We start from the raw sequence: 24,491 nt of genomic DNA on the forward strand, positions 1-24,491 counted from the left end.
CTTAGAGGTTTGCCTTGTTGAAGGGCTTTGTTTTGCTTTGGTTGGGGTTTTTTTTCTATTGTTTTTCAGGTGTTATAGGTTATACATAAAGATTTTTTTCATGACATTTTCATTTAGTCCTCAGGAGACATTGCAATTGTTTCAATTTACTGACTTCTCAAATAATATTGTTTGAAGATTGAAATTGTGTCCTTTGAAAGTTGTCACCAAACCTTGCATGATATGGTTGTGAGGCTTGTATAGAGACAATGTAGGGATGTCTTCTAGAGGCTGTTTGTCTTAGGTTCTTAGGAATATTGACCAAAAAACGCAACTCTTGATTGAGCAGAAGAATCCTAGTGATATGTATACAAACTTGCAGCTTCTGTCTTTCGTCAGCACCACCTACTTATTTGCAGCAAAATAAATTGAGAAATCTTGTGGAGTTTGTTGTCACATTAGAAGGTTGCTAGGCTGTGCTGTATCTCCATTAAATACTTGGAGTATCTTTCTTGGAGCGGTTCAGGTCTCTTGGTCCTGCAAGGACATGGATTTGCATATATGGGGGTTTTGTAATACAGTAATAAAAGTGCTGGAGCCCCATCTAGTGCATGAACAGTTAACCCTACTAGAGAAGTTACAAAATGTGTCAGAACAGAGAGGATGGATGGCAGTCCCATTAGTGGCTAAATTTTAGCCTTTTTGTGAAAGAACTTGCGTTATGAGAAAAATGTCATAGTGGTCAAACACAGGTTATTTGAGGAAGGTGATTCCGTAAAGGTTAATCTTGCTGTGCCTCAAAGAGATCTTCTATATTGGAAGATTTAACTGTGTAAGACTCCAAGTATGAGCAGTCAAATTGAAGGTGAATTAACAGCCTGAAAATTCACAGTGAGACCAAGACATGTTTAGCACATTTAGGTTAGATAAATCGTATTAAATACAAGCACATTTGACCTTGCTCACAGCTTGTTTCCAGGAAAAAGATGTTAGTAAACAGAAAGACTGGAACATTCAATTTGATTATGTAATTTAGGATTTTGAGTAGAATTCTCAGCCCATGGAAAGTCAGAAAGACTGTTTACTTTGATTTCATTTGCATCAGCTTTCACCCTTGGATTTCGAGATTAATTCACCTTGGAGAGCTAGGATTTGCTGTCTCTGTGAACTTCCCTGCAAATGTTTGGGAGGAAGTCCTCTTAGAAGACCAGTGTTGTAAATATAATGGGCTGGACAGTAGTCTCACTTCTCCACCAGAGAAGACAGAATTTGCCTTTGAGATTCTGCCAGAGCCCATTTAAAATAATTGCAGTGCACTTTCTGAACTTCTTGAAAGGGAGGAGAAATACTGGGTTTAGTTAATGTGCATTTTATAAAATAAATGTTTATCTAGGAAAAAGAACATTTTTCTTCTAAACAATTCCCCTTGACTGGTTTAAGTAATTTTCTTTCAATGATCATGTACATACTCAGGAATAATAAGATTTTGTAAAATAAAAAAATCTGAAATATTACTGTTATTTTAGGACATACAATGCATCGGTATTCCTAGCAGTATAGAAAGCTACACCTAGATGAAATTCAGGCTTTATTAGTATTTTTTATAATTATGCACCTAAATTTGAGTATCAAATTTAAATCTTCAGTTTATTAATTAATACGCCATGCCAGCATGTGTTAAATGCTTTATTCAATAAAAAAAATAACTAGGGCTAACAACCTATATTTATGTTCCCAGTTTGTCTTGACCAAAATATGGTCAGAAATGGATGTAGCAGTGTGTTTTGTAATGCCCAAGGATTTCTAGAAGGACTATGACTATTACAAGCCTGTTGGTTATAACGTCACCAGAAGCTTTTTTAATGTAATGTGAATTATAAGAAATTCTTCCCTGTCTTCTGGATTTAGGAAACATCCATGTCTCTCTAAAGATTTAAATAGTATAAGCACAGTTGTTCTGTGCCTTCCAAAGAACATCTTTTCAGCTTATATGGTGAAATACATTGGTAGCTTGTAAAGCGATACTTATTTAAGCAAAAATATTTGTCAAGTAGTATTGGCCTTGAGGTCAAAGTCAGTGTAACTGATAGTTCTGGGAACCACACAGTAATCCATGCTTCCATGTGCAGATTATAGGACCTGGCCAAGCCTCACAAGCACATTGCAGGAGTTGGTTTAGATCCAACACAAGTGAATGTCTATACCTCATCAGGCTGTAGGAGACTGCTTTTAAGCTGCTCTTTCTTCAGTATTCACCCCTTCATTCTCATAATGGATGTTTAGGAGCTTTATACCCAGATTCCATCTGTCTCAGCTATTGCTCCCTTCATTTCATCCTCTTCTCCATGAGAGTTTTCTGACGTCTGATTGTTTCAATGGTCAACTTTACAATGGTGTCACACAAAGACTTTCACTGATGCATATTTATGGATCATATTTATGGGTGAGCATGTCGCAGAAGAGAACTCCTTAAGTTGGATTTGCTGCCAAATCAGTACGTTGTATAATTGCACCTTTGCTAGCACAGCTGTGCTCTTGCCAGTTTGAATACCTTGCTAGGTGGGAGGCTTTCTTGTTGCCCACTTGGAAAATACATAGTTCGTAGGCTGTATAAGTGTCAGAAATCATAACTGTGGGTGATATTTCTAACAATTTGAGGTCAAATACAAGTCATAGATCTTTTAGTAACAAGCCCCACATGAAAGGGGGACAGCTTAAGACTGAATTGTTCAAGTGACTTGACTGTGACTTTGAAATGTATTTTCATTCATATATTAGAAAATATTTTACTTCCCTATTGTCTTAGCTGTTCTGGTATCCAGGTGTAATAAATTTAGGGGTTTTTTTCCACTTCTGTGGTTTGATTTGATTGTGATTACACAAGAACAGATAAACCTAGAAAAAGGCACCACTTTTTACATGTTGAACTTTCAGGTAAAGCTCAGCTTGGACAAAATCGAGCTTTAATGATTTAGCCTAATCAGTCCTTTGGTTGCTGGAAAAATTATTGGTAATATCCTAAAATAAAATAAAAGAAGGCTTAGAAACCCAAAACTCTACCACTTGTATCAAACGAGGTAGTTGGAAACTGGTTTTATGCAACAAACAAAGATGTGTAGAAGTAGCAGTGAGAGTTGGGTATTCAAACTTCTAAACAGCAAAAGCTGTGAAATACTTTCGTGAATGTGCTCCATTATGTCACAGCATGCAAGAAATCTCAACATACACCAGGCTCAGATGACAGAGCTGCTGGGTTTAAGTAAATGTGCAGATTCTGTATTAGGTTGTAGAATTTCTGCAGCACTTCTAGGGAGACTTTTTGTTACTAGAGGAATTCTGAAAAAATGTAGGAAGATTCTAAAGGTAACTTCTTCAAGTTTTGCTATCCTACACCAGTAGTTACAGTTGGCTATAATATATTATCTAAGAACTACTAGGGGGTATGAAACTGTAAGAATTTTGGGATCAAGGTCATTGTCAGCATTTGAAAGTTGGGTTTGGATAGTTTCCTTGATTCAAATTGATTGGCTTTGGATGCTATTTGCAATGAGATATCTCTTTGCTACTTGTTACTCAAAGAGAATTAGAAGGGAAAAAATTGTTTATTATAGATGTGTTAATATAAATTTGAAATTTCCTATAGATTGCCATCAAGGAGAATTCTGTGCATACATCACAGCTCATGTGAGACATTTCATGTCTTGTATTTTCATGTTTAGATATAGCAAATGGCTCCAGTTCAGGAGGATATCGCCCCCCTCCCAGAACAAAAGAAGTGATCATCAATGGACAGACAGTGAAACTAAAATATTGTTTTACTTGCAAGATTTTCCGCCCACCTCGTGCCTCACATTGCAGCCTTTGTGATAACTGCGTAGGTGAGTAAAAAAATATATGGCATATGTTCAATTTAGTAGCTTATATATTGTTATGAATACTTTTCATAGGAGAGAAAAAAAACAGCGACAAGATTACTCATGAGGTAACTTGCTCTGTTCATCTTTCCTACGAGATCTGTTAAATGTTAAGAATTTTAGAGGAGGCAGAAAAGGAGACTTGGCCTAGCAGATGTTGCTAATCTAAGAAGGGAAATTATTTTCTGACGCATACATCGTTCCTAACCTGCCCTAATGGCAAAGAACACACCTTACTCGAATAGGGCTGCATACAAAGTACAATGACCTTTCCAAGCTTTATGGGAGTCTCAGAATTGTTTTCTTCACCAAACTAAATTGAGGGCAAGGAGCTGCTTCTCCAGTTCATTAGTAACTAACTGTAAGGCATGGTTCACATGGTTAGGGCTGTGTGACCAAAATATACACTGTAGGTGAGTCTTACCTTTGAGCAGTTTTATGACTAGAAGTACTTAAGTCAGAATTCATAAGAAATTACTGGGCAGACATGCTATTTTGAGAGTAAGTAGATGTTGTCAGGACCTAAGCATATTTTATAATGGTAGGGTTGGTTTTTTTCTCTCTGAACATCTTGTCCTTTTTCATTACTGTTTTCCATGGAGGTCAGACAAGGTGATTAAGATATGCTTGGATTTAAAAGCAAACCAAAGAAACCCTAGCAAACAAATCTGAGTAGTTTCCAGTTAATTAGATCACATTTGCAGTTTAGTGCAGTTGATTAGCACACTGTTGAGCCTGGATCTTACGCATTCAAGAAAATAATGTAGAAAGATGTCTCCAGCCGAGAAATGTAATTGCAGCATTCAACAGTGATATTTTTAAATATAAAGCAGTCATTGGAAGAATTGGAGTTTTGTGTTTAGATGATACTCATTTAGTATCACAGTGATACTTTTCACTTACATCACAGTGAAAAGCTTATTAGCCTTTTGGCCCTATAGAATTGATTGGTATCTGTAGATGGTTCCTTCAGTAAATTCAATTTTTGATGTGCTACAATTTTGTAAGTGTTGCAAAAGCTTTTGGGCTTGCTTTTATTGAGCAACTAGGGATGCTTATGAATTGCAGTTGGCACATTTTTCAGAAAAATGTTTTAGCAAATGTGTAACCTAAACATTAGTGTTGTCATATTGCTCAGCAAACTTGATAATATATAAATACAGTTGTTGACCAGTGTGATAAATAAAAGTTGAAAGGCTGTTGTCTTTACCAAGAGAGGAAAAATAAGAGCAACTTCCCCCATACAACCTGAGGCTTATTTAAAAAAAATGTTTTGGTTTTTTAATACGCTGGTATGAAGGATTTTTCTATAGGTTATTCTGTAATCTGTGTCCTTTTTATACACATCTGGAAAACCTATTCTGTGAAACATACAATTAGTGATGGCAGGGAAACAACTTACACAGTCTTCTGATCATGTCTGTGATGAAATAACAGATGTGAATTATTATGAATATTTATCAGAAGAGTCTGAGCAAATGACTTATATAACTGAGATGTCCTTTCTGCTCTTAAGATAGTTGTAATTTCCTCTTACATATTTTTAAATTTGGAGTTACTTGTTTGAAAGTAATTAAATGGATTTACTGTGGTTTTTCTCCTCAGTGTTTATAATGGGAATTACAATAAACTGACTTTTTCGGAGTACACCGTATAGTAGCTTTGTTTGCTGATTAGATATGTGTGTTTGTCATATAAATATTCAGGTGTACTGTATGCAAAAAGAGAAATCTACAAGTACCTGCAACTAAGTTTCTGTTGAAAATAGGTGTTAAGAAAATTGGATAGCTCATGTACCTGTGGAAATCTAACAGTCTGAGTGCACACTTAATCAGAGTGTGTTAAGCAGTTTGCCATCACTCTTAAGTTAGGATTGTCTATATAATGATGCTTTTATTTAATTTCTGAATAAATCTTTTAATAGCAATGAGTGTTCTTGTGCCACTGTTTGTTAGTTCCTTCTTGAAGTAACTAAACCTGTGCACAAGTAGTCCTACTTCATATGCATATGGATATTTAAGTAACTTACGCTATTTAAACATAACATATGATATTTAAGCAGCTCACTACAAGTATGGCCACGCATTCCTTTTTACCACATAGTTTCAAAAGATTTTGCTGCAGTTACAAACCAGCTACAGAGACTACGTGGTGCAGGAATAGGGTCTGTCTTCAAACCAGCACTCACTGCTAAGAAAAAACAATATGCTGCTTTTACCTAAAGGTGTCCTACGATACTTGGCTAATGAATGCAGTGTGAAAGAGAGGTTCTTTCATTCTGTGTGTTCTATTAATGTTTTTTATTCTGTAAGGAATCTATTGCAGCATTTTAAATATGTAAGTACATGCAAAAACCTTACTCTGGTTTTTTTCTGTCTAGTTGTTTAGTAAGTATATCTGTTACTTGTTACCTTGTTTGGTTTTTGTTTCATCACTGTGTTTTATAAACATCTGTGTGGTATTTGTAGATAAAAATAACAAATAGCTTAAAATAAGAAAAAGAAGAAGCAAAGAGCTAATTTGAGTTCTAGCCATGGTAATACTTCAAACTCCTTTAGCTCTACAGTATTTTCCTGGTAGTATCCAGAAAAATCTGTATTTTCATACAAATGTAGTTTGTTCTGTTTATGTAATACCTTAAAAAGTTTGGTTGAGTAAGTGTTCCCTGAAGCACATACCTTGGGTGTATTCCTGATTTGCTTTCTTTACTGCCTCTGTGAATGTCAGTTGGAAGTTAGCCCTTCAAGGGTTTTATGTACCATTATGTTTCTTAAGAATTACAAATGAATTAAACATAACATGCATCTGAACACAAGAGATAAAGACTTCAGGAAAAAAGTAACCAAACCAGGCATAAATTCTGAGCTCAAGCTAGTTACTGCTGTGTTTTGACAAGAGGTTTTGATTGCACTGTGTAATGCTAGAAAGAAGGCAGTGGTTGGACTTGCTTCTGAGGTAACCAAATGGCTTCTTTTTAGTTTATTTTTGGTCATTGCAACATCAACTGTTGTAATATCCTTTTTTTGTTTGGTTTTAATAAATAATTTTTGTTTTGTTTAATTTGATTTCTGTAATGAAAGCTGAACAAGAAGCAGGTGGCTGTATCTGGACAATATGGGGAAATAATTCCTAAAGCACACATAACATATAACACAGACAATGTAAGACAGAGTGAGAATTACCAGTGTCTTCTGGGGAGAAGCTTTTCCTTGTCAGTACTCAGATACCACCATCTTCCAGCCTGAAGAACACAAATTACTTCAAAAGCAGGCTGAGAGGTCACATTGTAACAGTCTGACTTTTATAATGCAGACAATGTGTCTGAGAGTAATTTTCTCAGGACTTTGTAGTCCTTTATAATCAATGTGTATTTACTTCATGTCAGGACTTCGGTTTGCTTGGTTTTAATTCTATTCTGTAGCACTCTTTCTTCATTACCTTATTATTTCCTTTCTTGCCTTCAATTCCTTTTCATGGCCTTTGCTTATTTCTTTCCTTACATTTCCTGCAGTGAACAGAGTACAATTTTCACTTCATTTTGAACCTTTTAAACCTTAGCTCTGGTTGTCTTGAAATGACTCTTTTGCTGAACAGTTAAAAGCACAAAGTTGGCTGCTATGACCGTTTTTTTCCTTTTTCTTTTCCTATGTATTTTTCCAAGTTTTTATAGGTGAGAAATGGCTTGGACTCTTTCTGTTTGGGTGCCCCAAAAAGGTAGAACAAGAAACTGCCAAATGGAGTACACACCAGCACTTACAGAAGTGATAAATTATTTAAGATTGTGCCATTTGTATAATTAGATGTACTTTGGAAATTCAGGGAGCATGGCATGTGTGTCAGGGTTTCTAAATCTTAAGCCAAAGGACTGCAAAATATGTCAGAAAGTCTCTTTAAAAAAGAAAATCGTATTATAGGTTATTTAAGAGAGGTTGTGGCTTATGCATTGGTCTGAGTATGAAAAAATGCAGAGATGATCAGAACATCTGACTGTGCAAATGATGTTGTAAACCTCAAGGTGTCAGAGTAAAAATTAAAAGAGAGAAATCACCAGCTAAGAAAAATTAGGAACCTAAAAAGAGAAACACACATTTATGTTGCAGTAACAATCTGCAAAATGGTTATAAAACTCAAATTCTGGTAAAAGACAGCAGTGGAAGTGTGCTTTCCTGTAGAAAAGAGAGAAACTAATCTGTAAACTTTGTGGATGCTGTTACTTGGTAAGGATACTATGCTTCCTCTAGGGACAAATTCAGGGTTTTAAAAATCTCTTCCTCCACAGTTGGGTGTATGTCAGGTGCTCATCTGGGTATGCCAGAGTACATGTACTCGAGTGGGTATGTAAAGAGATACTGTTAAGCAGTGAATTCCTTCACTGTGCCTTCTTTGTACCTCTCAAAGAGCAGCCATTCTAAACTGCTGCTGCTGCCTTTGAAAACATCGCCATTAATGTTCCTGCAGTCAAACGAGTTTGTTAATTAGTCAACATTTGCTATATGAGGGTGCAATGAAGTGATCTATGTGACAATACAGTTTAATTACTATGAGCTATCCTAAGGCAATGGCTGGATGTTTTCCTAATAAATCAATTGCTATTTTTATTTTGAAAATTAAGCATGTTTATTTTCTTTTTGTGAATAGCAGTGGTCAGCAACTATTGAAGTTGATTAACATGCAAAAAGTTGACATTGCAACTTATTTTCTTAAAACCTCACCCAAATATCTTAGCTGTCTGGAACAGTTTAAATAGTCATGAAAGTGAAATACATGTTAAGTAGCCCTTGTGTTTGTTTTTCTGATTGATTTTTTGTTGTAGATACCTATGCACATTAATAACTTAATTCAGTAATAGAGGCCCATCTTTCCCAGTGTTACATTGCTGTTTCAGTTTGCATCACCTTGTAGAGATTAGTGTCAAGAATGTAATTTGGAGTAAACCTGTGGTATTTCCCAAATGTAAACATGAAGCCAGAAGACTCTTTCTGTTTGGTTTTCATGGGGTGTTTTGATTTGGAATCAGTGTACAAAAGTACGTGTGATTTAAAGGCTCCATTGTGCATTGTCCATAACAGATGTTCTAAAATAACATCAGCATGCATATAAATGTAACTTGCAATTGGTCTTTTGTTAATCACTGCTTTCTTCATATAAATTTCTACTCAGATTTCATTCCACAAAGTGACAGCAAAGGCATTGTCAGGGGAACGACTGTCAGACAGGTGAATGGTGTATAAGTTAAATTGATCCAAGTATTTGATTGCTGTTGCCAGTTGATGGCAAATCCCATCAGCGGGGCTGGTTTTATTAATATGATTAAATAAATAATCTTCTTAGGAATGGCAGTTTCAGTCGGTGAAACTGAACATCAGAGCTAAGGATAGTTTTAATGAATATGCTATGAATATTGGATATAAATTTTTTTGTTATGTTAAATTATCAGATTTTTTGAACTGACTGTAAGGGACTTAAGGCAATGGTTATATTTGCTTTCATGCATGTGTGCATCACTTTCAGCAATTGGGATTGGACTGCTGTATCTTAGAAGAAAATAAATACTCTTTGTAATAAAACGTATTTCTTACATGGACTTCTAAAAGTCTCATTTGTTTTCTTAAACATTTCAAGAGCAATCAAATTCTGAAAGTACAGTTTGTTGTGCAAAATGTCAAGTCAAGAAGACTGAATAGATGTGGTCACATCATGACATCATAGTCCTTCAAAAAGCTTTAATTGTCATCATTATAAATATGTGCAGATGTGTCAGTCTCTCTGCATAATTACTCAGTGTGTGTCCTTGACAATGGACATTGTAGTCCTGTGTTGTACTACTGCTACTATCAAAAGTAATTTTGAGTTATCCTGGCCCAGTTGGTTGAGCTATAATGTGACTTCTTGCATGACGCAGGATGTGAATAGTGGGCTCTTGACTCTTTCCAGTCATGGGATACATGTTTGCATGTTGTAAATAAAGATGGTAACATTCAGTGAATGCCATAAGTTTGTGCATTTGCCTTACAATGCTTTGCTTGCACAGGGTGGAAAAATTACCAAGTGAATTCTAACTTGTGCTCACTGGAATCTCCGAGTAATGTGACCTAGATATTTTTGCACCTGTCGACTTCTTGTCTTTGAGTCCTGCCTTCGCATTAAGCTTTAGAAAATGTATGCTGGTGTGCAGTGATCTAGTTGAGCAAAGAATAAAAGAAACAGTTCATAAGTACTGCAAACTGAAGGGCCAAGCTGGCCTACAAATGTTCCATTTAAAAATGCTTTTGTGTTCCTTGTAAATTATAAGGCTTTCATTAAATGTTTTGAAAAAGGAAGGAAAGCATTTGGGTCATTTTGTGCATGGTTTCCTGGAGTGTAGTGATTGGAAAATGGAAGCAGAACATTTAAGGATTTAGGAGCCTACATGCTGTGCTGTGGAAAAGTAGAGATTTGACTCTTTGGTTCTGAGCAGCAAAGAACATGCCTTGGTGTGGCTTCTGAGGGAAACACTCCATCTATAAGACCAATGCCTAGTAAAATGGGAAATGTCCTTAGGTTTGTTTTTATCTGAGATATCCAACAGTTAATGTTTCTTAAGCAAGTTTTAAATGTTTCAGGGAAGGTAAAAAATGAGGAATGTCTAAAATATGAAGTAATGTGTTCTTCTGTTATCCAGTTAGCATAGGTTATAAGGTGAGTGTTAATGAGACTAGTTAGGTGAATGTTAATGAGACCACTGAGTCATGCTGACAGCTTGCTGCTTTCAAAGGGATTTGAATGTCATCTTCTTCTTTTTTTTTGTTTCCCTATTTCCGTGATTCTCTTCTTTGTGCCTTTGGTAACACACAACCATTGGTAAGTCAGTTTTTCCCACTGATCAATGAACAAAATAATTCCTGGGGTTTTTTTTTTCCTGCCAGTTCAGGGAACTGACCTGATTCGTCATCAGCTTACACAGTGAAAGAAGGAAGTGGGATGAAGTGGCAGGAAAGGCAACATGTGACCACCTCTTTCACTGCTACTGAGCTTTTAGACTGGCTCAATTATCTTGTGAAGCCTCATCCTTTGGGGGTGCTGGCTTGTCCTCAGAAGTTATTATCTAAATTCAAAGGTGCTGATCACTTGGGAAAGAGTAATGAAAAAGTCTTTGTTACAGGTTTACTGACAGTTCTTGAGGTTTTTTACCTGTCTGGTTTTCTGTGACTTCTACAGCAGCATTTTTAGTCTCCATTTACTCATCTCTTCTTTTCATTGATGCCTTACATTATGAACTCTTCACACATTTTTTCAGTCTTTTTTTATTTGCTTCAGGTTTTGTTCTCAGATCCTGAAAAATTAATCAAAACTGGATTTCTCCTGGCATTGTGATAACTGCTAACCTGTAGTAAGGTTGGTGTCACAGCTAGGCTGAATTAACACTTAGCTGCTTCTGAAAGTGTTATTTCATCCCTTCTCTGACAGAGTGTTCTCACTGCTTCACGTGGGCCAGCTTTGGTGTTTGCCTGATGAGGTGATCTGAGGAGATAGGCAAAAGAAAGCCATCAGTTTTAAGTTAATCTGGCTCTATCAACCTACTCCCTGGAGGGTAAAATGAATACCAGGCTTGGCCTAAGAATGGAGAGCCATGAGCACACAGGCAAAAGGCTATTCACAGGACTGCTGAAAGGGTAGAAACTGGGCCATCTGTTCTAGCAGTAGTTCTTAATTAGGTAGATACAAGGTACAGCTGTAAAATCAAGAAGGCAAATATCTTGCTGGTTTTGCTTAAACTTGAGTGTAGGAGGATGATAAATCACAATGTTCTATCCATAGGGTGCTTCAGCTTTCTTCTTCCCTCATAACGAGTTCTAATACACTTTTATAAACAAGAGTTTGTATTACCCATGTTTTAATTCTCTGCGTTTGCCTCAAATATTTTTACATTAACCTTGTCACAAATGTTTGAATACAGTAGTATGTTAACTATCCAGAACTGCAGTCATCACCTCTAAATAGACTGTTCTTCATAGCAAGAAATTGCATTTCTATTTGCTCTGCATTTTAAGTTCATGAGGGTTAGAATTCCAGTTTTTCTCAGCATCAGTAGTTTTTCATTTATTGGTGAAGTTAAATCTTAATTTTGCTGCCAACATTGTCCAAGTCAAGTAGAGATGTCAGAGCTTCCTTTACAAAATCATTGGTTCAGTTGCCAGGCATCTGGAATGCTGGAGGTGAACCTTAAGACACTGTGTTACTTCTTCATTAATACTTAAGTTGTCTTTTTCTAAGGAAGAAGAAACAGCCCCACGTTTGATAGGTTTTATATTTCTTCACAGCATTTGAAGTTTCCGCTTAGCATTTGTCTCTTCATTCTGCCCAGGTTGGCAGTTTTCTCCTGCATTAATAACTAAGCAGAGCAGCTCACAAGCTGTAAGGCTGTTGTCTCTAAATTGCATTTACGTATTTGTGTTCTGCTGAGTAGAATAATGTCTCACTTTTTCATATACTGTTTTGTGGCCCATGTCACATGCCTTTCTACTTTATGACTGAGAAAAATGAGAAAATGAGAAAAATTTATTTATCATAAGATTCATGTAAACCTTTTAGTATGTCTCTTTTTTCTTTGGAGTTGATTCCAATTTAATGCTGTAGTAGTGTTTTTCATATCTGGCCTTTCTGGTCCATTTCTCCTTTATAAACATCTTAGGTAGTTACTTAGCTTCACAATGATTAGTAAGGTATTTTTTGAGAAAGCAGAGCCTTTCAGTTCACCAGGAAAGTTTGAAGATGGAAATTGAAGCGGACCAACAAGTAGGTTAAAAACACCAAGTCAGTCTTCAGTAAGTAGTGTGGGTATATACAGGAATGTGTGTTTATAGATAGAGAAGTTGTGTGTATGTGTGTGGTTTTGTCTGCATTTATCCAGATCCATCAAATAGATGTCTGCATAGATCTATATGTTGCTTCATGACTAGAAACTGAGCTTTATATCAATATAATTCATTTCTTACTGTGTCAGCATAGAAGAGAATGAATGTGTATATACGGAATTCATCTTCCAAGACATGTAATGTATTTTTTTAGCAGTAGGGTACAAAAGTACCCTAGGATTCTGCTCATTAAAGTGGCTCTGTAGCTGTGTTTCTTTGTGGTGTTGTTTGCTTATGTGTTGTATATATGAATGAATTTAAATGATGTAGAGTGTTTATCAGGATATGAGGGCTTATTCAGAAGCATGGATTTAAAGACAAGCACTTTTAAAATGCAATGTCAATTTATTTTGGGAAAACAACTGTAGTGCACTGAGAAAAGGTAGTATCACCTACCCAGAGTGTTTAGTTCTTGGTATTCTTAGCAGTACTCACTCAGTCAAAGTGTTCTGAAGCCTTATCCTAAGAAAGTTTAGTAACTTCACCTTGAATAGCCCTGTTGAAATTTGAAACAGATTTATGGCAGAAACATGTGGTCCAAACAGCTGTCATGCAAAATTATTTTTAAAAAACCCTGAAAGTCTGGTGAACTCAGAAATCCGTTGTGCATGTTGTTTTGACTTTTTTTAATGAAGATAATACTAAATACATCCTTCAAGAAAAACCTCAAATGTAGGTCTTTAACATAAATCCATAACTAAAACAAGCTGGTGCACTTGGTCAGATGTGCCTTTTTAACACAGGGCTTAAAGGACTTCAGATTTATAGCTCGCTTTTCCTGTGGAATTACAAATAGTTTGATAGTACGTCAGTGGAGGCATAAAAGTCACAGAAAACAAACCAGGATTTGGACAAGGATCAGAGAGTGAAAGAAAGAGTCAGCATGAATGCATCTGTCTTATGATCTTGGATTTGATGAAAAAAACCCTTAAAATTCTGTCAGTGTAATCCCTCCAAAGTAAAGTTAGGAAATGCAAGTTTGTTTCCTGGCAATAGCTCTGTTTCCATTACCCAGAATACTGGGACATGGAGGGTGGATCCAGGCTGCCTGAGGAGAAGCAGAGTAAACCATTCCCTCTGCTGCTTTCCAGCACTGAGGCATTTCCCCCATGTTGGGGACACTTGTTTCTGATCCACCCTGGCCTTTTCCTATCTCACGAACAAGTTCTCTCACAGAGACAAAGGGAAACAGTTTCTCTTAGTAAAAAGGAGACGGAGCCTATCGTGCAAAGGGTAACAGAGGATGCAGGTTACATCAACCAGTTTTTATACCATGTGTTTAAATTTTAACATTTGAAAAATGTTTGCTGTGAATCATTTTTAATGATCTTGTATGACAGTGTCAACTCCAAGTGGAAAAATAGGTGGTCTAGAATGAAGAATATCTCGAGCGAAGCAATAAAAGGAAGTGGGAAGGTGTAAATATTTCATGCTCTGTAATGGATGGATGATATGATAGTAGGCATAAGTCGGAGGTGTGATCATGACAGATGTAAAGGAAAGAACCTCAGAAATTCCAATTTTGAGTAGAAGATGCACTGAAGAAAAAGAAACAACGTTGTTTTGAAAAAATCATATACAACTGAGTTGCTAATGCTCCTTGTGACAATGGATAAATACATGCTTGCTGGTGTGACTGCACACTTTGTCACAGTAAGGCTGTTAGTTTAACAGGAACTCACCTCAGCCATGCTTTGATTTCTGTAAAAACTATAAGGTTTCATTAAAGTACTCCTTCTTTTCTTTTCTACATTTTGTTCCTTTCTAAATAAGAACTTCTCTGTGGCTACTTTGCAAATTCCAGTTAAATCATGCATTTTAATATAGTATTCAGAGAGCATTTTTTCAAATAAACAGCATTTTATTAATTGTTTTCCATTTTTTTTTCTTCTGCCTCTCATTTCAGAACGGTTTGATCACCACTGTCCCTGGGTAGGCAACTGTGTGGGGAAAAGAAACTACAGATTTTTTTATATGTTTATTTTATCTCTGTCCTTTCTGACAGTCTTTATATTTGCATTCGTTATCACCCACGTCATCCTTCGTAAGTATGCTGGTGAAATCAGATTACGTATGTAGCCATTTGCTTGAGTTTTTTAAGTTAATATTTTGATCATTCAGGGTTTATTTATTTATTTATTTGTTTTTTTGCCTTTTTCTGGAGCTTCACGATCCCCAGTGAGTCCCATTCTGGTCTATAATAGGCCCTGGTCATAGTAGCCGTTGGCCTTGCACTGGCTTTATCTTAATGCAGTCTTAATTTTTCAAATTTTTTTTTTTATCCTTTTATGGATGATTTAGTGAAAAAGCATCACATACACTGTATGTTGAAGTATACAGGTAGTATCATTTACCTAAAGAACTTCGTCTGCTTTTTTAACTGTAAGCATGGGTCACTTGCCATCCAGACAAAGAGGTAAATTGCTAGAAAATAGACTGGAGCTATACTTTTTGTAGTTTGCTGTTTAGTTTTACACCATTCTCAACCCTATTTCTAACGCGTTATTTTCATTTGTGTAGACATTCTGAGAATAACCAATTCATAATGGAGTGAATCAGAAATATTCATGAGCTTGAGACTGATTTTTATTTGTATTCTGGATTGTGTTTGAGGTCAAAACTCTTTTGGGTACTGTCTTTTCTTTCTATACCCCTAACTAATTTTGCTGACTCCTATATGATGATGATGGTGACATTTATGGTGACAGGTTACATGACTTGTCTTTAAAGACCTTCAGTATGTTGGGTTTTTTTGACCCACTATCACTAGAAGAGTGGGGTTTTTTCACTAATTATATAGGATATTACCATAAAGAGTGCTTCTTTAACCATTTGGGAAATGTGATCTGTTTATTTTTTTGTATTTTTATTACAACAGAAACCTGATAGAAATAATAGTTTCAGTATAAAACAATTATAAAGCTAACTTGATAATGGTAATATTCAGAGAATGTTTTACTGGAAAAAATATGTCAGATTGTGCTCAATTTTCTAAATTGTTTACAACATGCAGGGAAAATTATTTTAAAGAGCAGAATTCCTGCTCTTATTTGTTCTTCACAAAACTATGATGCAAGCACTGAGAGAAGCTCTCCTATAGCTCGGAATCTAGCTCATAGCTTAGAACTGCAGTCCCTAATTTTGAGGGCGTCTGAATGAACAACTTGTTCTCACTACCAGCTACAGCATTTCTAATACCAGTTGGAAAAAGCAGAGATAAGATGTACATACTGTTTAAAAGAGGAAAATTATTGGAAAAAGAACACTTGCCATTAGTATTTAAGTGCTTGTTATTTATCTGGGCATACATGAGTATATACATACCCACCTTTTACATTTAAGAAGAAAGACACATAGGTTTTTCTGCAATCTTTGCTAGAGTTCAGTGGTTGAAAACATTCCTAGTCTGACAACTATTTTAAAGATATTTTTGACACTAACCTACCTTCATTTCACAAGGACTTCAGTGCTTTTCTCTTTAGTTTTCAGTATATCAATTATCAATATAATGTCAGTATTTCATGTTCTGTATGTCAAGTAGGTTTATCTAGTGGATTTCAAATTTACAGTGTCCATACCTAACTCTTAAGTAGACAAAGAGTGTAATGAATTGTGCCTGTGTGTGGTTGAGAAGCATTTAAGTGTTGTGTAGGTGTTACAGATTACATATAGTAAATGTTAAATGCTGAATTGCCTGTCAGCTGCAAAATATTCTTGTCATGGAGGTTCATTTACCTAGAATGAGATAGGGAAAAACATCCTTAAGCTCTAAAGATTGGTCAGTCCTCAAAGGCAGTGGGAGCAGATATGAAATGTGATTAGTTTCTTGATGTTTAATTGATACACTGGAGCTTCAAACCCAGCTTTCAAATTTGTTTGCTATAGTCTTGACAGTGTCCAAATGAGAGTTCTTTACGAATAAAGTTTTCTTATCGCTCCACTCTCTCTGTGCCTACCATACCTGTAGAAGTCTTCTCATCTACCTTTCTAACAGTTACCACTCAACAATTTGTGTTCTGTTTTTTAGCTCTGCAGTTCTTTAACTGATTCTAACTGTTAAGCAGGATTCTCAGTTACTTAATCTGAACCTTTGCGCTTGGCATAGACTGCTTTTTGTTAGTGTGGCTGAAGAAAGTCTTGGTTTTTAGACCTTACACTATGACCTTCTTATAATATTTCAAAGTCATACATAAGTCCTGGTAAAATTATGTTATTATAATGCCTCTTGATTTAGACAAATTTTTAAAATTTGTATATTTTTATAATACATCTTGCGAGCTGGCATTTTATAAATTTTGGTGGGCCTAAGTGGTGATGAGGTATAAGATACATCTTTTTGTTTTCTGTGGCCTTCTGAGGCATACATTGGAAATTTGTTCTTTCTTGGTTTCAGAATATGTGTACATAACATTATTGAAGATAATAAAACTAATTTGTAAATCAGTTACTGAAGATATTGTCTTGCAAGATTGTCTTCTGTCTCACCAAGCTGAACACATTTCCAGTAGTAGTTTCTGTCTCCACTGTTACTCATCTCTGTTTGAGGCATCAATATTTCAACCTTCCTCTTGTGATGTTTTGGGAACTGCTTGGAAGGGTATGATGAGCAGTAGAGTATAGAAATCACACCTATCTGCTGCCATTGCCATTAAGGATCCAAAAAATAGTAAGAAGGCAGGGGAAGTTCCATTAGTCTTGTACCTTGAGACTAAGAACCAATTATAAGAGTTTGAAAAGGCTTAGAAATACAAGGTAAGTAACTTCACTTTTAACAATAAGCAGTAAAATTGGCCGGATAGGTCTAGAGAATAATATTTATTCTGATCAAGACAAGATTCTTCTCTCCATACAGATCTTCAGATGAATTTAGCTAAGTGGAAAATTTTTACTGTGGGGAAAACTTCCAGCCGGATGCATTTAAATCATTTATGGTATACAGTGAAGTTCAAACTGTGTGCCTATAGCTACGTCACATTAAGTCAGTTTCTACAACAAATTCACTTGTTGCAATCAGCAAATTGTCAATTCACCCTTTTTGATTAATATCTCGTGTTTATGGAACCCAAATGCTTTTGTACTTTGCATGCTTCTGCATTTCTAGTTGATGGGCTCATGCTTCTTTTGGGCTCTTTTCCACTACTAGATTGTCTTTTATTTGCCCAGAGGCAACAGTAACCTATTAGAAACATCTTCTATGTAGGTGCAGTAGAAGCAGAATTATAATCAAGAAAGCTTTGTTTCCAATACAAAGGATGGAAAATTGAGAATTTGAGTTTATAGAATAAATTTTCCAAGCCAAAAAGTTACTTTGAAAGATAGTATTCCAGAATGAAACAGGAGGTTGTGATTTTTTGTTTCCATATTAGGTCTGAAAAGAACTGGGGTAATCAGAAATCTTGTTCATGGGAAAGTATGTGTGCATCAATTTGGTATGACTGAGAAAATACCCTGCAGATGCTAAACCTGATAACTTACCCAAGGGCTTTTTTGATGCTGTTGTTGCTGAGCAACATATTCTCAGATTCACGTTAGTAAATCTATTCTATGATTATTTGGTTATTTTCAAATATAAGTTGTTTTAACTATAGTGAAAACAGCCTGTAGTCCAGTTTCTTACTTGACTGGTAATTTTGGGTTCTATTTCTACAGGTTCTCAACAAACAGGGTTTCTCAATGCTCTGAAGGACAGTCCTGCAAGATATCCTTTCAGTGAAATATATTGTAGATTATGTTAGCAAATAGCATCTGAGATGTGGTTTTGCTTGTTTTCTTGCTATTATTGAATGCGTGCTTTTAGGCTTTATCAGTTAACGACTTCATCACTTCCTGCACAATAGGATTTCTGGCCACGTGTTGGAGGTAGGAAAGAGGCTACAGCCTGGAGTGGTTTTTATTCTTCATGTTTTGCAAAGCAGTACTCTTGACAAAGATCTGTATTTTCCATGTCCATGAAAAATGCTTCACATTTTGTGATGGAATTCATAAATACATTTTGCACTATACATGTGCTGTGGTTTCACTACAAGTGTTCAAGAATTGTTCTGCTTTTACAGCCGAAGGCATCCAAAATGGCTGATTCTTTTCAGGAGGGAAAAAGTAGATTTTGGAACAACAGAAACAACATGCTTTCTGTGAAGAATTAGATTTCTGAAACTATTCTTATGTTTTTAGAGAAGTCATTTTCAAATAACAACTTGTGTTAAGTTACATATCAGTATGTAACTTGCCTGCACGGGGACTACTACTGTTGTTCAGCCGGGAAAAGACAAGGCTCTGGGGAGATCTCATTGTGGTCTGTCAGTATATGAAGAGGACTCATAAGAAAAACAGAGAGACTTCTTAACAGGGCCTGTAGTGACAGAACAACGTTTTAAGCTGAAAGAGAGCAGGTATAGATTTGCCATAACAAAGTTTCTACAATGAGGGTGGTGAGACATGTGAACAGGCTACCCAGAGTTTTGGTCCATGCCCCATCTCTGGAAATGTTCATGGCCAGGCTGGATGGTGCTCTGAGCAACCTGGTCTAGTGGAAGGTGTTCCTGCCCATGGCAGAGGGTTGGAACTATATTACCTTTAAGGTCCCTTCCAACCCAAACCATTCTGTGGTTCTATTCTGTAAATGCTCCATGCACTTTTTATCACTTCATGGGAGTGCTCTGTATATTTTCTAGTGAGTGAGAATGGAGTCAGAAAGCAGCTAAAGTAATGAGAAAATGGGAAGCTGATGAAACTACTGGTTAGTTTCTGTACAGACAGTAAGCTTCCCATTCCTTATGTATATGTTGTGAATGGTTCCTGTCTGAATAAACAGTTTTCACCTCTCACAAAGACGCTATAAAAAGAATTCTTCCGCATTTGTCCATTGTGCCTCACACAGTTTGCCTTTCCACACACAGGTAGGGAGAAAAAACTGTCATTCATAGTTGTGCATTGAGACCTCTTCCCAGGTAATTTTCCCAAGTGTCAAATTCTGCAGATACATTTTTTGGTGTGCTTGTATTCATCAGGTAGAATCACTGAGCTGTAAACTTCCTTTTTAAAAAAGCCATGTTCAGATTTTTTTGCACAAATAATTTTAAAAAGCACAAAGGGTTCTAAATAGCACAATAGCTTCCAATTAAAACAATTACAGTCAATTCTTACAAAAGATAATTCAAACTATTTTCAAACTGAGAATAGCTTTCAGTTGTCCTTAAATCAAAAGGTAATTGCTTATGCATTTGAGGATTTTTGTACAGAAACAATGGCCTGATAATTCGTAATTTGTGTTCAGAGATGTGCTGCTTTAAAGGGCTCAGTAGCACATCTTACAGAAATACCTGGCTTGATAGTGATACGTTGGATAATTTAAAAGCTTGGTTACAGTTAATAACAGTAAAAAATTAAATTGTCCAAATAGTATTGGGAATGCTGCTTTGGAGACAGTCAATTCAGGCACAGAGAACATTGCCATTTCAGTCTTTGCTAACAACCCTGTGTGAGATACTAAGGGAAAATCGTACTATATTATGCTAGTAAGATACTATACCATAGTAGGCTAGAAGGTTATACTTCGTTGATGAAGGTTATACTTTTTTTGTGTGTTTGTTTTTTAGTTAATGGACTCGGGTTGAATTAGTGGATTCTTGTTAATTTGACATAAACTACCTCTGCTGTTCTCAAGTTCTTTTTGGATCGTGGTGCTGGGAACTGAAAAATGTCCCTTCCTGTGGGGAACTGATAGAGGTCTTGAACTGAAAGGAGTTCCCTTTTGGTTTTTTCCATAGGAATTACCATGTGGAGGGAGAAACTCACTTTTCAGTACCCTCTTGAGTGTAGTTGTGGTGAGGAACATCATTAGTGATATGTTGCAGGGAGCCCTTTTCCCTCTAAGGTTCTTCTTTTCTAACCTGATGATCTTCCTCCTGGTGTATAGATTCTACCCAACACTGCTCATCTGCAGCCTTCCTTACTATTTCTACTCTCTCAAAGCCCAGTTTGTATTGTGCGTGATGTTTTGGGCTGTTTCCTTCTTCGACACGTTTTGGAACCCTCTGCCAACAGTCAATCTCCTTATCTATTATCCCTTGTACTCCTTGCTTTAGCTGTGGCTGTGGCAGAGAGTCAGAATCAGAGTTCCTGTCTTTTGTGTTGCTTTGACTTCACACAGCCTGAGGAGGAAATGAGAGACAGAGAGTAGTGAACCTGCTGCTCAGCAGTGCACTTTGGTCATCCTGCTGCTTTTGGAGCAGATTTTCTCAGAGTGCAAATGGCTCTTTTCTGGCTTTAAACCACTCTGATTGAAATGGATTCTAGGGAAAATTATACAGACACTTCATGTATCTCCCAATTCATTAGGGGTGAGCAGCCCTGCAACACAAAACTCTTCACTTTTAACTAATATTAGGATTTTTTATTGCAAAAATTTATGTCCATCCATGCCATTTCCAGGCTGTGTGTCTGTGTGTCCTATTTCTCTTCTTTTGATACGTTCAGTGATAAGGGTGGTTGTGGTTTTTTTTTTCCTTGTTCTGGAAAATTTTGAGTTGATGTTGTCTTGGAAACTGCCTTCACTAAAGGTTGATATGGTTAATATACAGATTATTTTTATCCTATTCTTTTCTCATCATTTTGCTCCTAGTGATAAATTTTATGTATTTTTCTAGGAACCAGAGCCTTTTGTTCTGTTGATTTGTGTTATCCCCCCAAAAAAACAACCCCCAAATTATTGAAGTGCTGTAGAAAATAGCATTCTCAAAGCAGACATATTCTTAGTCCATGGCTATTTCATGTAAATAAATAACAGCTATTGAAAGAAGCCTTCTATAGAAAGTTTGGAAAGTTCCTCTTCATGTTCAGTTATACAAAAGTTTAGAAGCAGCTTTATTGTCTTATTTCTGAGACGATGACTCCTTTAGAGTTAAAGGAATTATGTAAACTATAGTGAGTATGCAATGTTGAGTGCTGACTGATTTTCCTAGTATACCAACCCGTGCATGTGCACAGCTTTGCTGCTCCCCTGGAGGTGAGGGTGCTCCTGCTGGACGTGTCCCTGTGCTGTTCCCTGTGAGTCACACGTGAGAGCACCCCGTGAGCTCCCAGCCCTGTATCTCGGGTGCGCAGCCCTATGCACTGCACCTCATACCGACGGCCTGCTGGCTGGACACACGCTCCTGGCAGCGTTGGGCAGGGGTGGTGCTGTGTCTGAGCTAGGCAGGTGCCGGCAGAGTTGCTTGTGGCTGTACCAAATGAAGTTTGTTCTGCTGCTGCTCTCACTTGTGTGGGGATAGAAGTTTTCTGCCATTTTTTGTGATTTGCTCAATTCGGGCTGATGCCTGCATTAAAAATCTACTTGTAATTCCTCAGAGAGTATTCTAATAGCCACACTGTGAGTTGGGAGTTCATAGTCTTCCTCTTTAAGATAAGTTTTGGGCAAACGCTGCTGAATTTTGAATGTTCAACCCCACCCCAACTATTACACTTACAGGCTTAACAGCAGTTCTTTTCCAGGTGATTTGCCAAGTCTGGGCCGATCAGGTACCCCACAGTTGTAAAGTAGAATATATCCAGTTATTAGAGGGACTTGAGAGAGCACGTGGGTTTTATTTGGACTAGTGGACTTTATGCTAGTGTTGGAATGCCTATCAACATCTTAACTTCGTTAACATAAGAAAGCAGAGTCTGGCATTTAGAACATAAGACTGAGATCCAGCTTACTCACATTGTGGAGTAAATATTTGTAAAAACATCTCTGTTCAGTTTTTGGTATTCAGCTAGCCTTGGGTTACCTCTCTTGTGTTTTGTCTTCCCCTCACCCCATCAGAACTGTTATTTACTTTTACTTATCAATAGACCTGTCTGAATGCAAGTGTGATGACTTTTACAAGATAAATATGAAAATTTAAATTTCAGCAAGTAAGATCAGAACTCACCAGTAGTTTTTAGCCTTTTTCAATCTACAAAACCTTAAATATTTGCTGGCGTAGATCCTGTTCAGTGGTCTGTACAATAAAGCCTACTGACAATAGGTCTCCTTTTGAGTTTATTTTTGCTGACCCCTTTGAAGTACCCCAGAGATCGCAAAGGACTTGTGGACTACTCTGAATTTTGTGATTTTAACTACTTGTTACTGGATTTTTTTTTTTCCCATATATTTCCTTGACTTTCAATTACTGTGCTGGAAGCTGTGGTGTGTTTTTTCTCAGTATGGTCCATTGTTGGCCTCTCAGGTTTTCATACGTATTTGATCAGCTCCAATCAAACAACAAATGAAGATGTAAGTTTGTAGTATATTTTGACATACACATTTCTAAATAGTAATTAGGACGTTTTTCTCAAGTCAGACCTGTCTGCATAATTTTGTGAATACCTCAGTAGGAAAGAAGGAAAGTAATATATGGTCATACTTGATTCAAAAGATCAGATGAAATGTTTTTGACTATATTTGTTGTGGCTTGAAGATGTGCTCATTATGTACCTAGTATGTCCATTATGGTTTATACATATAGGATCTCTATCTTGAAATAGGAAAATACAGGAGAGAGGAGACAAACAAACAAGTGTATTTTATACAGTAGGAAATTAATAAATATTTTTCAATATCTCCTTTTCATTGGGAATGATAAATATTCTTTGACTCAAAAATTGCTTACTGTAAAACTTGAAGTGTATTGCATTCTCTAAACAAAAATTTTATCCTTTATTTTATCTTACCTTACCTCTGAAACTTTTTTGCTGTTCTGAAGTTGAAAACCTCTGGCAAGGAGTATATCATTAATTTAAAGGTCAACTTTCTCATTTCTACAGTTGTCTATTTTGCATATAGGATTCCTTTGTTTTCATGTGGAATTATGCTTAACTGTGTGTGGAGTCCTCATGTGTCCTTCCCTAACCAAAAGGAGAAATGCAAAATGAATGGAGAAAATAAAATTAGCTAGGCAACTAATGGTATAGAAAGCTTTTGGAAATGTAATAAATGATCTGACAAACCACTGCAAGCTTCAAGTTATTTTATTGTAATTTCCTATTGTACTTTTTTCGCAGGTATCTGGCAGATATAAAAGTAGCATCTTCAGTATTGTCAGATACGTTTTATTTTTGTTTAAGGTCACAGTTAAAATTATAAATCTTACACTAAATATCAATCAACCAGAAAAACACTTCCCAAGCAGGGTCAAAATGAATTGTGCCTCAGCATCAAGTATCAGGGCAAGGAGCCTGACTTAAAAGAAATCTGCCTTGTTAATAAAACAGATGAGATACTTGGTTATTCCACGGTTTATGCGAAGATTGTCTCTCTAAATGGACTTAGAGTGCTTCCACCCACTTCCCTCAAATAAATGTCTCTTTTGGATTGTTATAAGATAGATAGGGAGCTGCAGCAGTGGAACATGTCTGAATATCAAGTAAACTGTTCAGTAGTTTAATTTAAAACATAAATTCCCAATTGAATACAGCAAGACATTTTACTCAGGCTCTCAAGTATCTCACAAACAGAAGAGCAAACTAGCTGAGGGAAAATGTAATATGCAGTAAAAGATAGCAATGGCTGCATTTGCTTTACAATATTTTAGAGCCATTTGTGAACTTTAGGGAAGATAATGTTGTGTGATGCTACGCAGCTTGAAAACTTGCCCAGGAGTACGGAAAAGTGCTCTATTGCTGGCTTTAATAGTATGTTGCAATTGAGCCTCTTCTGTAAAACATGCTATAATATTTATAAAAT

General features: G+C 36.4%; 1 protein-coding gene across 6 annotated transcripts in view; it reads left to right on the forward strand.

The window, feature by feature from the left end:
* Positions 1 to 24,491, forward strand: part of ZDHHC14 (zinc finger DHHC-type palmitoyltransferase 14) — a 96,425-nt gene that overhangs the window by 59,657 nt on the left and 12,277 nt on the right. For 5 of the 6 annotated variants that reach the window (XM_032101934.1, XM_032101933.1, XM_032101936.1 and 2 more), the window contains 4 exons: positions 3,699 to 3,857; positions 14,694 to 14,831; positions 18,437 to 18,485; positions 22,940 to 23,042. In XM_032101934.1, coding sequence (XP_031957825.1) covers positions 3,699 to 3,857; positions 14,694 to 14,831; positions 18,437 to 18,485; positions 22,940 to 23,042 — 449 coding nt within the window. The remainder of the gene's footprint in view (positions 1 to 3,698; positions 3,858 to 14,693; positions 14,832 to 18,436; positions 18,486 to 22,939; positions 23,043 to 24,491) is intronic. The other variant, XM_032101938.1, reaches the window with a different exon arrangement.

The sequence above is a fragment of the Corvus moneduloides genome, chromosome 3, assembly GCF_009650955.1.
Source record: "Corvus moneduloides isolate bCorMon1 chromosome 3, bCorMon1.pri, whole genome shotgun sequence".
NCBI classification, from domain to species: domain Eukaryota; kingdom Metazoa; phylum Chordata; class Aves; order Passeriformes; family Corvidae; genus Corvus; species Corvus moneduloides.